This window comes from Chrysemys picta, chromosome 12 (genome assembly GCF_011386835.1).
Source record: "Chrysemys picta bellii isolate R12L10 chromosome 12, ASM1138683v2, whole genome shotgun sequence".
Taxonomy (NCBI): domain Eukaryota; kingdom Metazoa; phylum Chordata; order Testudines; family Emydidae; genus Chrysemys; species Chrysemys picta.
The window spans coordinates 17,569,452-17,583,457 of NC_088802.1; the positions used below are offsets into that span (position 1 = coordinate 17,569,452).

At 53.0% G+C, this 14,006-nt stretch overlaps 1 protein-coding gene across 8 annotated transcripts; it reads right to left on the minus strand.

Moving 5' to 3' along the window:
• Positions 1-654: 654 nt before the first annotated feature.
• On the minus strand, positions 655-13,470 carry LOC101953991 (zinc finger protein OZF-like). 8 transcript variants are annotated; one of them, XM_065565073.1, is made up of 7 exons: positions 13,185-13,465; positions 12,316-12,449; positions 8,243-8,329; positions 7,517-7,644; positions 6,806-6,921; positions 2,230-6,487; positions 655-1,257 (listed from the first exon to the last, which is right to left on the minus strand). In XM_065565073.1, exon 6 carries the CDS (start codon positions 6,186-6,188, stop codon positions 5,211-5,213), a length of 978 nt encoding a protein of 325 aa, XP_065421145.1. In that variant the 5' UTR covers positions 6,189-6,487; positions 6,806-6,921; positions 7,517-7,644; positions 8,243-8,329; positions 12,316-12,449; positions 13,185-13,465; the 3' UTR covers positions 655-1,257; positions 2,230-5,210. The 8 variants fall into 8 exon arrangements, 6 of the variants coding, with proteins under 6 accessions (XP_065421145.1, XP_065421142.1, XP_065421147.1 ...); XR_010592082.1 differs by lacking the exon at positions 12,316-12,449 and having other exon boundaries at positions 2,230-6,490; positions 13,185-13,470; XR_010592083.1 differs by lacking the exons at positions 12,316-12,449; positions 13,185-13,465 and adding an exon at positions 8,962-9,345 and having other exon boundaries at positions 2,230-6,490.
• Between the last annotated feature and the right edge of the window lie 536 nt (positions 13,471-14,006).

Below are 14,006 nucleotides of genomic sequence, written 5' to 3' on the forward strand. Positions count from 1 at the left end.
AAGGGACATTTCACCAACATCAACGTGGGCTGGCCGGGAAGGGTTCATGACGCTCGCGTCTTGAGGAACACTAATCTGTTTAAACAGCAACAGCAAGGGATTTACTTCCCAGACCAGAAAACAACCGTTGGGGATGTTGAAATGCCTATAATTATCCTTGGGGACCCAGCCTACCCCTTAATGCCATGGCTCATGAAGCCATATACAGGCAGCCTGGACAGTAGTCAGGAGCTGTTCAACTACAGGCTGAGCAAGTGCAGAATGGTGGTAGAATGTGCATTTGGACCTTTAAAAGGTCGCTGGCGCACGTTACTGACTCGCTCAGACCTCAGCCAAACCAATATACCCATTGTTATTGCTGCTTGCTGTGTGCTCCACAATTTCTATGAGAGTAAGGGGGAGACCTTTATGGCGGGGTGGGAGCCTGAAGCAAATCGCCTGGCCGCTGATTACACGCAGTCAGACCCCAGGACCATTAGAAGATCACACCAGGAAGCGCTGCGCATCAGAGAAGCTTTGAAAACCAGTTTGAAAACCGGTGTGAAAGTTTTGTTTCTTCAAAACCCGCCCCCTTGATTGACTCATTCCCTGTAAGCAAACCACCCTCCCCCCTTCGTTCACAGCATGCTTTCAAAGGAAATAAAGTCACTATCATTTAAAAATCATGTATTCTTTATTAGTTGATTATAAACATAGGGAGAGAACCGACAAGGTAGCCTGGGTGGGGTTTGGGAGGAGGATAGGAGGGAAGGAAAAGGCCACTAAAAAAGTTCAAAATAATCACAGCCTTTTGCTTGGGCTGTCTACTGGGGTGGAGTGGGAGGGTGCATGGAGCCTTCCCCGCCCCCCCCCCCCCCACGTTCTTACACATCTGGGTGAGGAGGCTACGGAACATGGTGAGGGGGGAGGGTGGTTATACAGGGGCTGTAGCGGCACTCTGTGATCCTGCTGCCGTTCCTGAAGCTCCACCAGACGCCGGAGCATGTCCATTTGATCACACAGCAGCCCCAGCGTTGCAGCCTGCCACCTCTCATCTCAAGTGTCCCTCCTCTCATCTCGAGCGTCCCTCATGGCCTCATGTTCACTGGCATCTTTCCTGTACTTTGATACCGTGTCCTTCCACTCATTCAGATAAGCTCTTTCATTGCGGGTGGATTACATGATTTCAGAGAACATTTTGTCTCATGTCCTTTTTTTTCCACTGCCTTATCTGAGATAGCCTTTGGGATGAAGGAGGGAGGCTTGAAAAATTTGCAGCTGTGGGAGGGAGAGGAAAAAAAGTAGAGAAGTATTTAAAAAGATACATTTTACAGAACAATGCTTATACTCTTTCATGGTGAACAAAACTATTCACATTACATAGCACATGTGATTTCGGTACAAGGTCACATTTTACATCTTAATATTGAGTGCCTGCGGCTTTGATGTTAGAGAGCACAGACGCAGGTCCGGGCAACAGAATTCGGCTTGCATGCGGCCATGGTAAGCCATTGTCTTTCGGCTTCTGTAGCCATCAGAAAAGCAGCGCCCTCCTTTCCCAAATACCAAGCAAAGCCCGTTGAGTGCTGCGGTTTTCCTGTTAACATGCAGCAGCAGAAACCAAACTAACCCCCCCCTCCAATTCTCTGGGATAATCGCTTTACCCCTCTCCCCACCGCGTGGCTGGTATCAGGGAAGATCCCTGCTAGCCAAACGCAAAAAGCTCAGTGCCAATGATCTCTCCCCCTCTCCCCCCTCCTCCCCCCACTTGGCTAACTGCAGGGAAGGATTTCTTTTCAGCCACAGGCAAACAGCACAGTAGGAACGGTCACCTCTGTCCCCTTAATTAAATTCCCGTATTTCAACCAGGTTACTTGGAACGACGTCACTCTCCTGAGGATAACACAGCGAGATAAAGAACGGATGTTGCTTGAATGCCAGCAAACACTGGGACCATATGCTGCCAGGCTTTATCATGAAATGATACCAGATTACTTGCTACTAGTATGGCATGGTCAAGTGTCCTACCATGGAGGACGGAATAAGGCTGCACTGCCCAGAAACCTTCTACAAAAGCTTTTGGAGTACCTCCAGGAGAGCTTCATGGAGATGTCCCTGGAGGATTTCTGCTCCATCCCCAGAAACGTTAACAGACTTTGCCGCAAATGCATCCCAAGTCCTCAGGGCAAATTAATCATTAAAAAACGCTTGCTTTTAAACCATGTTTTATATTTACAAAGGTATACTCACTGGAGGTCCCTTCCATGGCCTCATTGTCTGAGGGTTGGGAGGGTACTTCAGTCAGGCTGAGAAAAAGATCCTGGCTGTTGGGAAGAACAGAGTGCTGTGTGCTCTCCGCAAGCTCGTCGTCATCCTCCTCCTCATCTTCCCTGTCCTCAGAATCCTCAGGCATGGCTGAGATTACCCCCGCCTCGGAATCCACGGTCAGAGATGGAGTAGTGGTGGTGGCCCCCCCTAGAATTGCATGCAGCTCAGCGTAGAAGCGGCATGTCTGCAGCTCTGCCCCGGACCTTCCATTTGCTTCTTTGGTTTTCTGGTAGGCTTGTCTGAGCTCCTTAACTTTCACGCGGCACTGTAGTGAATCCCTATTGTGGCCTCTCTCCATCATGCCCTTGGAGATTTTTTCAAATGTTCTGGCATTTCGTCTTTTGGAACATAGTTCTGCTAGCACAGAATCGTCTCCCCATACAGTGATCAGATCCAGTACCTCCCGTACGGTCCATGCTGATGCTCTTTTTCCATTCTCTGACTGCATGGTTACCTGTGCTGATGAGCTCTGCGTGGTCACCTGTGCTATCCACGCTGGCCAAACAGAAAATGTAATTCAAAAGTTCACGGGGCTTTTCCTGTCTACCTGGCCAGTGCATCTGAGTTCAGACTGCTGTCCAGAGCGGTCACAACAGTGCACTGTGGGATAGCTCCTGGAGACCAATACCGTCAAATTGTGGCCACACTAACCCTAATTCGAAATGGCAATGTCAATTGCGGTGCTACTCCCCTCGTCGGGGAGGAGTACAGAAATCGATTTTAAGAGCCCTTTATTTTGATGTAAATGACTTCATTGTGTGGACGGCTGCAGGGTTAATTTGATTTAATGCTGCTAAATTTGAATTAAACTCATAGTGTAGACCAGGCCTTAGTGTAAAAATGTAATAAGAAAAGCCAAAGAGGAGTTTGAAGAATGGCTAGCCAAAAATTCAAAAGGTAATAAAATGTTTTTTAAGTACATCAGAAGCAGGAAGTGGGGGCCCTGGATGATCGAGATACAACAGGAGCGCTTAAAGACGATAAAGTCATTGCGGAGAAACTAAACAAATTCTTTGCTTCAGTCTTCACGGCTGAGAATGTTAGGGAGATTCCCAAACCTGAGCCAGCTTTTAGAGGTGACAAATCTGAGGAACTGTCACAGATTGAAGTGTCACTAGAGGAGGTTTTGGAATTAATTGATAAACTTAACATTAACAAGTCACCGGGACCGGATGGCATTCACCCAAGGTTCTGAAAGAACTTAAATGTGAAGTTGCGGATCTATTAACTAAGGTTTGTAACCTGTCCTTTAAAATCGGCTTCTGTACCCAATGACTGGAAGATAGCTAATGTAACGCCAATATTTAAAAAGGGTTCTAGAGGTGATCCCGGCAATTACAGACCAGTAAGTCTAACGTCGGTACCAGGCAAATTTGTTGAAAGAATAGTAAAGAATAAAATTGTCAGACACCTAGAAGAACATAAATTGTTGGGCAAAAGTCAACATGGTTTCTGTAAAGGGAAGTAGTGTCTTACTAATCTATTAGAATTCTTTGAAGGGGTCAACAAACATGTGGACAAGGGGGATCCAGTGGACATAGTGTACTTAGATTTCCAGAAAGCCTTTGACAAGGTACCTCACCAAAGGCTCTTAGGTAAATTAAGTTGTCATGGGATAAAAGGGAAGGTCCTTTCATGGACTGAGAACTGGTTAAAAGACAGGGAACAAAGGGTAGGAATTAATGGTAAATTCTCAGAATGGAGAGGGGTAACTAGAGGTGTTCCCGAAGGGTCAATCCTAGGACCAATCCTATTCAACTTATTCATAAATGATCTGGAGAAAGGGGTAGGACCAAAGCAGACTGTGAAAAACTTCAAAAAGATCTCACAAAACTAAGTGATTGGGCAACAAAATGGCAAATGAAATTTAATGTGGATAAATGTAAAGTAATGCACATTGGAAAAAATAACCCCAACTATACATACAATATGATGGGGGCTAATTTAGCTACAACAAATCAGGAAAAAGATCTTGGAGTCATCGTGGATAGTTCTCTGAAGACGTCCATGCAGTGTGCAGAGGCCGTCAAAAAGGCAAACAGGATGTTAGGGATCATTAAAAAGGGGATAGAAAATAAGACGGAGAATATATTATTGCCCTTATATAAATCCATGGTATGCCCACATCTTGAATACTGAGTACAGATGTGGTCTCCTCATCTCAAAAAAGATATACTGGCACTAAAAAAGGTTCAGGGAAGGGCAACTAAAATGATTAGGAGTTTGGAACGGGTCCCATATGAGGAGAGATTAAAGAGGCTAGGACTTTTCAGCTTGGAAAAGAGGAGACTAAGGGGGGATATGATAGAGGTATATAAAATCATGAGTGATGTGGAGAAAGTAAATAAGGAAAAGTTATTTACTTATTCCCATAATACAAGAACTAGGGGCAACCAAATGAAATTAATGGGCAGTAGGTTTAAAACAAATAAAAGGAAGTTCTTCTTCACACAGCGCACAGTCAACTTGTGGAACTCCTTGCCTGAGGAGGTGTTGAAGGCTAGGACTATAACAGCGTTTAAAAGAGAACTGGATAAATTCATGGAAGTTAAGTCCATTAATGGCTATTAGCCAGGATGGGTAAGGAATGGTGTCCCTAGCCTCTGTTTGTCAGAGGGTGGAGATGGATGGCAGGAGAGAGAGAGAGATCACTTGATCTGTTAGGTTCACTCCCTCTGGGGCACCTGGCATTGGCCACTGTCGGTAGACAGGATACTGGGCTAGATGGACCTTTGGTCTAACCCAGTACGGCCATTCTTATGTTCTTACTGAACATCGGAGAAGCCACACGGGTGAGCGCCCCTAGATAGTCCAAGCATGTATGGGGATATTCTACTGTGTGTGTTCTCTGATGCGTAATATGGTTTGCTCTCTTAATGTAACTTTTTCCACAATCCAAGCATTTATGTTTCTTGTCTCTTGTGCATTGTCTGATGTTGCATAAGGTCCAATCTCTGGATGAAACTTTCCCCGCATTCCAAGCAGGTGTGGGATCCGTCTCTTGTGTGAGTTCCCTGATGTCTGGTAAGGTTTGACTTCCAAATGAAACATTTCCCACAATCAAAGCATTTATAAGGTCTCTCACCAGTGTGGATTTTCCCATGTTTACGAAGGTTTGAGTTGTTATTGAAACTTTTCCCACAGTTCAAGCATTTGTAGGGTCTCTCTCCCGTGTGGGTTCTGTGATGCTTAGCGAGGTCTGAGGTGCTACTGAAGCTTTTCCCACAGTCCAAACATTTATGGGGTTTCTCTCCTGTATGGATCTTCTGATGTGTAATAAATGATGACTGCCAATTGAAACATTTCCCACAGTCGAGGCATCTATAGGTTCTCTCTCCGGTGTGGATTTGCTGATGTGAAGTAAGATATGAACTCTGGCTGAAGCATTTCCCACAGTCCAAACATTTAAAGGGTTTCTCTCCTGTATGGATTCTCTGATGGGCAACAAGGGTTGATCTCTGTGTGAACGTTTTCCCACAGTCCAAGCACTTATGGGGTTTCTCTCTTGTGTGTGTTTTCTGATGTCTAATAAGGTCAGATCTGTGCATGAAACTTTTCCCACAGTCCGAGCATTTATGGGGCTTCTCTCCTGTATGGGTTCTCTGATGTGTAATAAGGCTTGACTTCCAATTGAAACACTTCCCACACTCAAGGCATTTATAGGGTCTGAATCCCGTGTGAATTGTCTGATGTATTGCGAGGTATGAGCATCTAGTGAAGCTTTTCCCACACTCCGAGCATTTATGGAGTTTCTCTCCTGTGTGGACTGTCTGATGCCTAACAAGCGTTGACTTCTGATTGAAACATTTCCCACAATCAAGACATTTATAGGGTCTCTCTCCGGTGTGGTTTCTCCAGTGAGAAATAAGGTTTGTACTCATATGAGATCTATTCTCAATATTGGGGCATTTATAGGGTTCTTCTTCCTTTTGACTTGTCTGCTGGACTGTGGTTTCCTTGGGATCCTTGCATCCTGCCCCACAATCAATGGATTCATCCACTTTTGTCACTTTTCCCAGCTGTTTTTCTGACCTGCTCCGATTTCCCCAGGCTTCTCCCTGTTCCAAGCACTGGGAAAAATTCCCTTCAGCTCTTCTCAAAAAGGTCCCCCATGGTTCCACTTCCCCGGGAACTTCCCACTGTTGATTGTTCTCCTCATTCACACTCACTCTCTCAGCACCTGCTGGGAGAGAGAATCCAGACATGAGTCACTGCCTGTGCCGGGGAGAAAGGGGAATAGCAAAAACGGAAAACTCAACACAATAAAGGTGGGGAGATGGAGAAATTGGATTCTCTCTCCACATCCCCATGCAAACACTCACTGGGAAGTAAAATCAGGAAGGAAACTCCTGACAGCTAACAGGGTGGGTGGGAGACGGTGTGTGATATCTGACTACAGCCTGATCTGGGGGAGATGAGGAAGACCTCACAGCACATTTTTGGGAGTCTGAGCTTTTTCCTTCAGATGGTTTTCGTGTCAGTCTCACTGACTCCTCACCTGTGCGGGTACCTCTCTCGGGCTCTCCCTTTCCTCAGTGGCCTGGAGATCCGGGACCCACAGCTCTTCCCCTCGTTCCAGCCGGGCGATCAGGTCCGGTTTGGGAATGGGGAATCCTGCGCAGGGGGTGAAATCAGGCAAGGTTGGGTGCTGATCAGATATTGGAGGAATATTTGTCACAAAACATTCCTGAGTTTAACCAGACCCCATGCTGTGCTGGGGGGACGTGGGATCTGAAGGAAGGGGGGAGCATGGTCCCCTGAGCCCCCTTGGGAGAGGCAAATATCTGGGGAATGGGGGTGGAGGTGATGGTTGTCAAGCCATCCCTAGGGCTTTCCGGGAGCTGGTGGGACTTGCTGAGGCTGGCTCCATCACAGCTCAGGAGTTTAACCCCTGCATATTGCAAAATATCCAGAGCCCTCCCCAGGGCTGGAGCTAGTCCCAGGAAGGGAGGGGCACTGGGATTCTGTGTGAGAGTGAGAGTTAAACCAGACAGGACAACACAGTGCTTCTGCCCCCTTGAAAATTGGAGGGATGGGGATGAATCAGCATGTGCATTAGGTTTATGACTCCCCGATCCCATAGGAGGGGGGTATGCAGATGAAAGTCTCGCTCCCACACTGGAGCTGGGGACTACGTGACCACGGAAAAAACAGATTCAGAAATGCAGACCCCGCGGCTTCCAATAACCGAGGGACGAGTATCGCTTACCCAGCGAGGTCACCGTCTCATAGTTCTCCTGCATGACGTCCCTGTAGAGGGCTCTCTGAGTGGGGGTCCAGCAGAGCCCCCTGCCCCTGGGTGAAATACACAGCCACATCCTCGAAGGTCACCGGCATCTGAAACAACAAGAGTTCCCCACTCAGCACCTGCTGCTGCCCCAGCCACTATCTCAGTGTTCATGGGGGAGAAAGATCAATAAAATGGAAGCTCTAGGAGGGCCAGAGGAGCAGAATCCCACCCCCCACCCTGCTCAGAGCAGCCAGGAGGCTTCAGGGGGGGTGGGGAGGTGAGAGCTCCTTGTCCCCCCAGCAGATGGAGGTGGGCAGGGTCTTCTCATTTCCCACACGCCTGCCAGCCACAGGACTGATATGGGAAGCAGAGCTCTGAGCCGGGGACAGGGACAGGAATCCCAAGAGCTTCCCTTCGTATTTCACAGCAGCCTCTGGCTAGTGGGTTCAGGCTCCAGCACTGGGAGTCTGGTCAGTTTTCCCCAGCCCTGCCCAGGGGGGTGTTTCCTGGTTCAGAAATGAGGGCATGTTCACCCCTCCTCCAACCCACCAATGGGCCTTTTCAGAAAATCAGGCTCCAAGTTGAACATGTCCCAGCAGGTTTATCACACCCTGTCCCCTCCCTGCCTCACCCTGTGTGTTTCCCTGCCCCTCCCCCTCTACAGCAAACCCCACTCTGCTCCAAAGCTCCCTGAAAATCTCCTACCTGAGCTGGCTCCATCACAGACATTTCCCTTCCCTGTCTCCTGGAGACGGGACGATCTGGGGCAAAACGCAGACGTGATTCCTCAGCCTGTCAGGGCGAGAGGGGTGATCAGGGAGGTTTCAGAAGGGGCTTGAGTCCATTTCACACCCCGATTCCCCCCAGGCTCTTTCCCTACAGACAGACGCTCTGGACTCTGCCATGCTGGGAAAACCCTCAGTCTCTTTATTACAACACAGACCCGGCCCCTCCCACCAGCACTGAACCCCTGAGACACTTTTAACCCCTCCAGGGACAGAGTCCCTAAGACAAATGCTAGAAAGGAAGCAGAATCAAAGGAGCCACTTTGGCAGATTCCCCCCTGACATTGCCCCCTGAGGGCAGTGCATCTCCCCAGCAGGGTGGGGACTGTCTATGGCAAGAACTGGCTTTTCCTCTGTCAGCTCCTCCCCTTTTTCCCAGGAGAGTGAGTCGGCCCAGGGGGATGCAGGGAATGGATCCGGGCAGGGCTGGGAGCTGGGAACCTCCCTCCCCACTTCTTGCTCCTGCTGCCCCTTTCGGTCTCACCATTCCCCCTTCCTGTCTCCATCCCTCTTCCTTCTGCCTGGGAGAACTGGGGACTGTCCCGTTCCTGTGGCATTTGCCTGGCTGTGTCACTGAGGGCAGCAGCTCTGGGAGCCACAGACCCATAGAGAGCCCCTCCCCCTCCGGTACAAACTCACCAGCAGGTCGCTGAAAGGGGCCCTTTGTGCAGAGTCACTGTCCCTGCCCAGCCCCAGCCCTTTCCAAGTCCCCTGCAGGCTGGGCTCAGGGGCTGGTGTGGGCAGAGTCCGGATCTGCCCCAGGGAGCTGATTCCAGCCACTGGAGAAAGTGCCCACCTGGGCTGGGCACAGGGGGGGGGGGGGGGGGGGTTAATGAAGGTCTGTCCCCTGGCACAGCCCCAGCTGGGGAGCAGCAGTCTCACAGTCTGGGCTCTCAGGCAGAGGAGGCAGCAGCATCTGACCCAGGCAGCTCAACTCAAGGGCTCTAATATGAGGAGCAGAGAGAGACACACACCAGCCTCCCTCCTCTCCCTGAGCAATAGCCAGAGCCCCTCTGGTGACAGCAGCTAATGACTGCGTGCAGGCTTTAGCCGAGGCTCCGCTGCCAGCCTCCCACGCCCAGGTCCCAGCCCCCCCCGCACCCTGGCTAGCGGGACAGGGGGGGACAGACACAGGTAAGGGGGTTGGCTTTCAGCACCCCCACTGTTCCCATGCCACAGGACATGTCCCTCCCTAAGCTCCTAGCTCTGTGAACTGCCACCCCCATAGGTCCCATTGGCCAGGAACCACAGTCTATGGGAAGTGTGGAGGCGGTGCTTGCAGGTGGAGGCAGCGCGTGGAGCTAGGAGCCGGGGCGAGGGACCTGTTGTCACTTCCGGGGAGCCCCCGAAGGTAAGTGTCACCCTGAGCCCTCACCCCCTCCCACACTCCGACCCCTAGCCCTGAGCCCCCTCCCACATGCAAACTCCTCCTGCTGTTGTTGGGGGCAGGGGTGCTGGCCCGGGACTGCCCCAGCAGTGGCTGGTGAGACTGGCCCAGGGACCTGAGCTACTTGGGGCATCCCCGGAGGCAGCCACACCAGCCGCTGCAGAAGTCATGGAAAGTCACAGAATCCGTGAGTTTCGTGACAAACTCGCAGCCTTAATCATGAGCAGACAGAGACAGACACCAGCCTCCTCTGCCTTAGCAATAACCAGCCCCCCAGCCTTCCTTATGAGGACAGTTCAGTGGCTGCAGATTTCATTTGCCCACCTGGACTCCACCAGAACAGAACCAGAGAACCAGGTTGAACCGATATGCTTAACTGAACTGGAACCAGACACAGGCGCCAACTTTTCCCAGCGCCAGTGGATGCTCGAGCCCCCGCCCCTCGACTCCACCCCTGCCCCGCCCCCATTCCAACCCCTTCCCCAAATCCCCAGCCCGCCCCCACCTCCCCCCCCCAAGCGCGCCGTGTTCCCCCTCCCTCCCAGCGCTTGCAGCGTGAAACAGCTGTTTCACGGCGGCAAGCGCTGGGAGGGAGGGGGGAGAAGCGGGACACGGCACACTCAGGGGAGCAGGCAGAGGTGAGCTGGGGTGGGGAGCTGCCAGTGGGTGCAGAGCACCCACCAATTTTTCCCCGTGGGTGCTCCAGCCCCGGCGCACCAACGGAGTCGGCACCTATGGAACCAGACTTAAACCATCATTTTTCCTCTTCCTCAGTGAACCTGAATCGAACTCAGGGAAAAATGGCTTCCAGTTAAAATGAAGTTTCAGCAATTTTTCAGCTCAACATATGACAAAATAAAATAAAACCTACTCTGATCTCATTCATTATAAAACAAGACAACAAAACAACCCCCAGGCATGTGATCGATACCGGAACAGCCTGTCCGGCAGAAAAAGAGAAGGGGGCAGCCCACAGGAGCAGGGAGGAAGGGGAGAGAAGTGGGGACTCCCTGTCCCAGAAGTTAACATTAACTCTTCAAGGCCAAGGAAAAAGGCTGCTCAATTCTTCTTCCCCTTAGACAGGCCTCCTCTCACCCGTCCCCACCCCTTGGGGCAGCTCCTCCCTCCAACTGTCACAACCTGAGGCAGGCCCCATGCCCCAAATTCAGTTCCCCACTGAAGCAAGCCACAGGGCTCACTCCCAACTCCCTCCCCCCTTCTGGGGCACTGCCTGGTAACTGAACTATTTTGGGTCATCTTGAACCAGAACCGAACACACTGACTGCCACTGATCCAAACCAAACCCCAATTCCACTCCTTTCGGCTCGCAGTGACTCTGGTTGGACACCGAATCCTGCACAGAAATCAGACCAGCCCCTGTTCAGTCCTGTCAACCCAGGAGTCAGACCCCCCCACCCAAATAATGAGATTGCCTTTAAACACAAATATGAAATTGGGAGCTGGCTGTGTTGGGGGAGGGGTTCTGGGTGGACATTTGCCTTTGTAAATTCTCAGCCCTTCCGGGGAAGTCTCCTGTCCGCCCCCAATTCCTAGGTCACCTTTCAAAAAAGGCAAAAGCAGGATGCAGGACACATGCAGGAGCCCCGCCCCCTCCATGGCCCCACCCCTCCTATCCCTAGAGGCCTCGCCTGCTGCTCCTCCTCCTAATGCCCTGCCCAGGCCAGAAGCTGGGTTGTGATAAGAGTTGCCCAGGGACCCTCCACCTGCCCTGGACAGGGGGATAGGGTGTTCAAGAGCAGCCCCTGGCACATGTGCCCACCCCCCCAGGGCATGCCACTCAGGGCAGGTGGAGGGTCTGGGGCTCCCCACTGCAGCCTGGGTGGCTCTTATTATGGCCCTGATCTAGCTTCTGGCCTGGTCAGGTGGCAGGGCTTCGGGGAAAGAGGAGGAGCCGGGGGCGGGGCCTCATGGTGAAGGGGGGCTAAGGCCCACCTCAATCCCACCCACGGGGAACAGGCTGGCACTGCCCCGGAGCCTGGGGCAGGCGCAGAGAATCTGGGACAAATGGTGTCCCGGAGTCATTCAGCTCAGGACCAGGACTTGAACTCTGCATTACAAGACTGTCCTGGCCAATTCAGGATGAATGGTCACCCTGCCCATTCCTCACTGCTGGTTTGACCATTTGTAGGGGAACAAATCCCCACTGGCTGCTGGGCTGGGCAGGGCAGGGCAGGCTGCTGGGCTGGGCAGGGCAGGGCAGCCCCCTCAACCTCCCTTGCCCCATTAGGCAGGGAAGCTGCCCTTGTATCTCTCCCCACCCCTCCGCCTTATCCCTGCCCCCGGCTCTCCCTTCCCCGGCCAGTCTCCTCACAACCTCCTCTCCCCACATCCCCCCTTTTCCTCGCAGTGACCCCCCACTCATATCTTCCCTCTATTCCAGCGTCGTTCCCCTCAGCCCCATAATCCTCCCCCCCTGCATCACCCCATCCTCCCTTCAGTGCAACAGCTACCCCCTGCCACCATCCCCTCCTGCCCCCGGCCTCACACATCTCTGTTCCCCTGTCAATCCCCCCTTACTTACACCCCCTGCCCCTCTTCAGCCTCCCGCCATGTCACTGTCCCACCTTCTATCTTTCAGCACTCACCTGGGATGTGGGCGACCCCTGTTCAAATCTGCTTTCCTCCTCTGCTTGAGACCTGGGTCTCCTACATCCCAGCCCACTCAGACACCAGCAGAACCGTTCCCATTCATGGATCCTTAGGCAGACCAAGAGCCTTCCTGCATCAGTGAGGCATGATGCAGAGATAGCGACTGATCGGGGATTATTTTAAACACTAAAACTTTGCGGGGGAAGGGGGGTATGTGAAATATTGTGCAGAATCAGGTCTCCTTTAGCAGCTCCATGCCTCTGGGCCTTGGGATGCAGCTGTGAGAGAACCCAGCCCTGGGAACAGGTGCTGAGGTGTAGCATCCCACCCCCACGCCCCCCGGGGAACCCCTTGACATCTCAACATCCTTTTTTGCAACCACTGCAGATTGCTCACCCCCATTGTTGTCACTTTTAACTCCTCTGCCCTTACTTATCCTGGGGTTTCCCCACTGATATTGCCTGGCCGGGCCTTAGCCACATTCTTAACCCTGGTACCTAACTACCCCGTCTCTGATTTTCCCCATCGCCTTCCCCTCCCTCCAGCGCTTTGACCCTCCTGCACATCAGTTTGCCCCCTGCACGGATAGTCCCCACATTTGACTCCTCTGCCCGCTCTTACCCCTAGGGCCAGCAGAGCCCCTGGGCCTCCCATGCAGGAGAGGTCAGCGAGCGGCACCTTCACACGAGCAAAGCAGTAGATGGTGGGGGCAGCGGATGGCCCGGGCTGGCTCCCCCCGCCCCGCACACACCGGAGCCGGCGGCAGCTTTCCCGGGCCCAGGGCGGGAATCGCAGCCAGCTCCGCTGGGAGCAGCCTGGGGCCAAACCTCCCCCTGCAGCCCGGGGGCGGGCGGGTCTCTCTCACCTTCCCTCCGAGCGGGGCCCCCCTGGGGCAGGGGCCGGGCCGGGAATGGCCCTGGCCGGGCTGGGGGCTCTGCCCTGGGAGAGGCTCCTGGGGAGCAGCGGGAAGGGCCCTGCTGGAGATTCCCCTCTCCCGGCTGCAGCCCGGGCTCCGGGCTCCCAGCACCAGCCGCCGGGGCTCGGGGATCTCGCCAGGAGCTCGAGTCACCGCAGCGGCTGCGAATCACTTCCTGGCGCCGGGATACAGGGAACCCGGCCATTGTTCCCACCCAGCTGCTCCTGGGTCCTAGCGATCAACCCATCGCGCTGCAGCCGCCTGCCCCAGACCCTGCCCCCTGGGGGCCCCACCTCCCCTGGGCACGGGCAGCTTCTCCCAGAAACTATGTAGATCCTAGCTAGAAGCCACAGGATCAATGGGGGGACAGAAAGAGACGTGAGATCCGGGGAGTGGGGAGAAGGGAGGTATCTATGGAGATTCCGGTTGTTTCAGAGAATCCAGGGGCGAGGGGAGCCGGGGACACTGTGTGTGATTCGCTCTGGTAACAGACTGGCACAGGGAGCAGTTGGGCAGAGCTGGTCTCTTGTCTCCACACCACACTCACTGGCTACCAGCCCTGGGCCGGAGCTACCAGCTCTGCTCCCCTCGCTTGGGTCATGGAACTGTCAGAGCTTTGCCACTGGGTTCTTCCGGTTACTTGTAGGTCCAGATGAACCCAGCCCTGGGCTCTATTTAAACCCCTTCATGTCTGCCCCCCTCCCAGGAATCGCCTCAGCCCATGTCCCGGCTGGTTCCCCGGTGTGGGCACTGACTGCAGCTCCCCATTGG

Excerpts from the sequence above, each read along its gene's own strand:
- LOC101953991 (XM_065565076.1), bottom strand. The coding sequence starts at position 6,188 with ATGAGTACAAACCTTATTTCTCACTGGAGAAACCACACCGGAGAGAGA.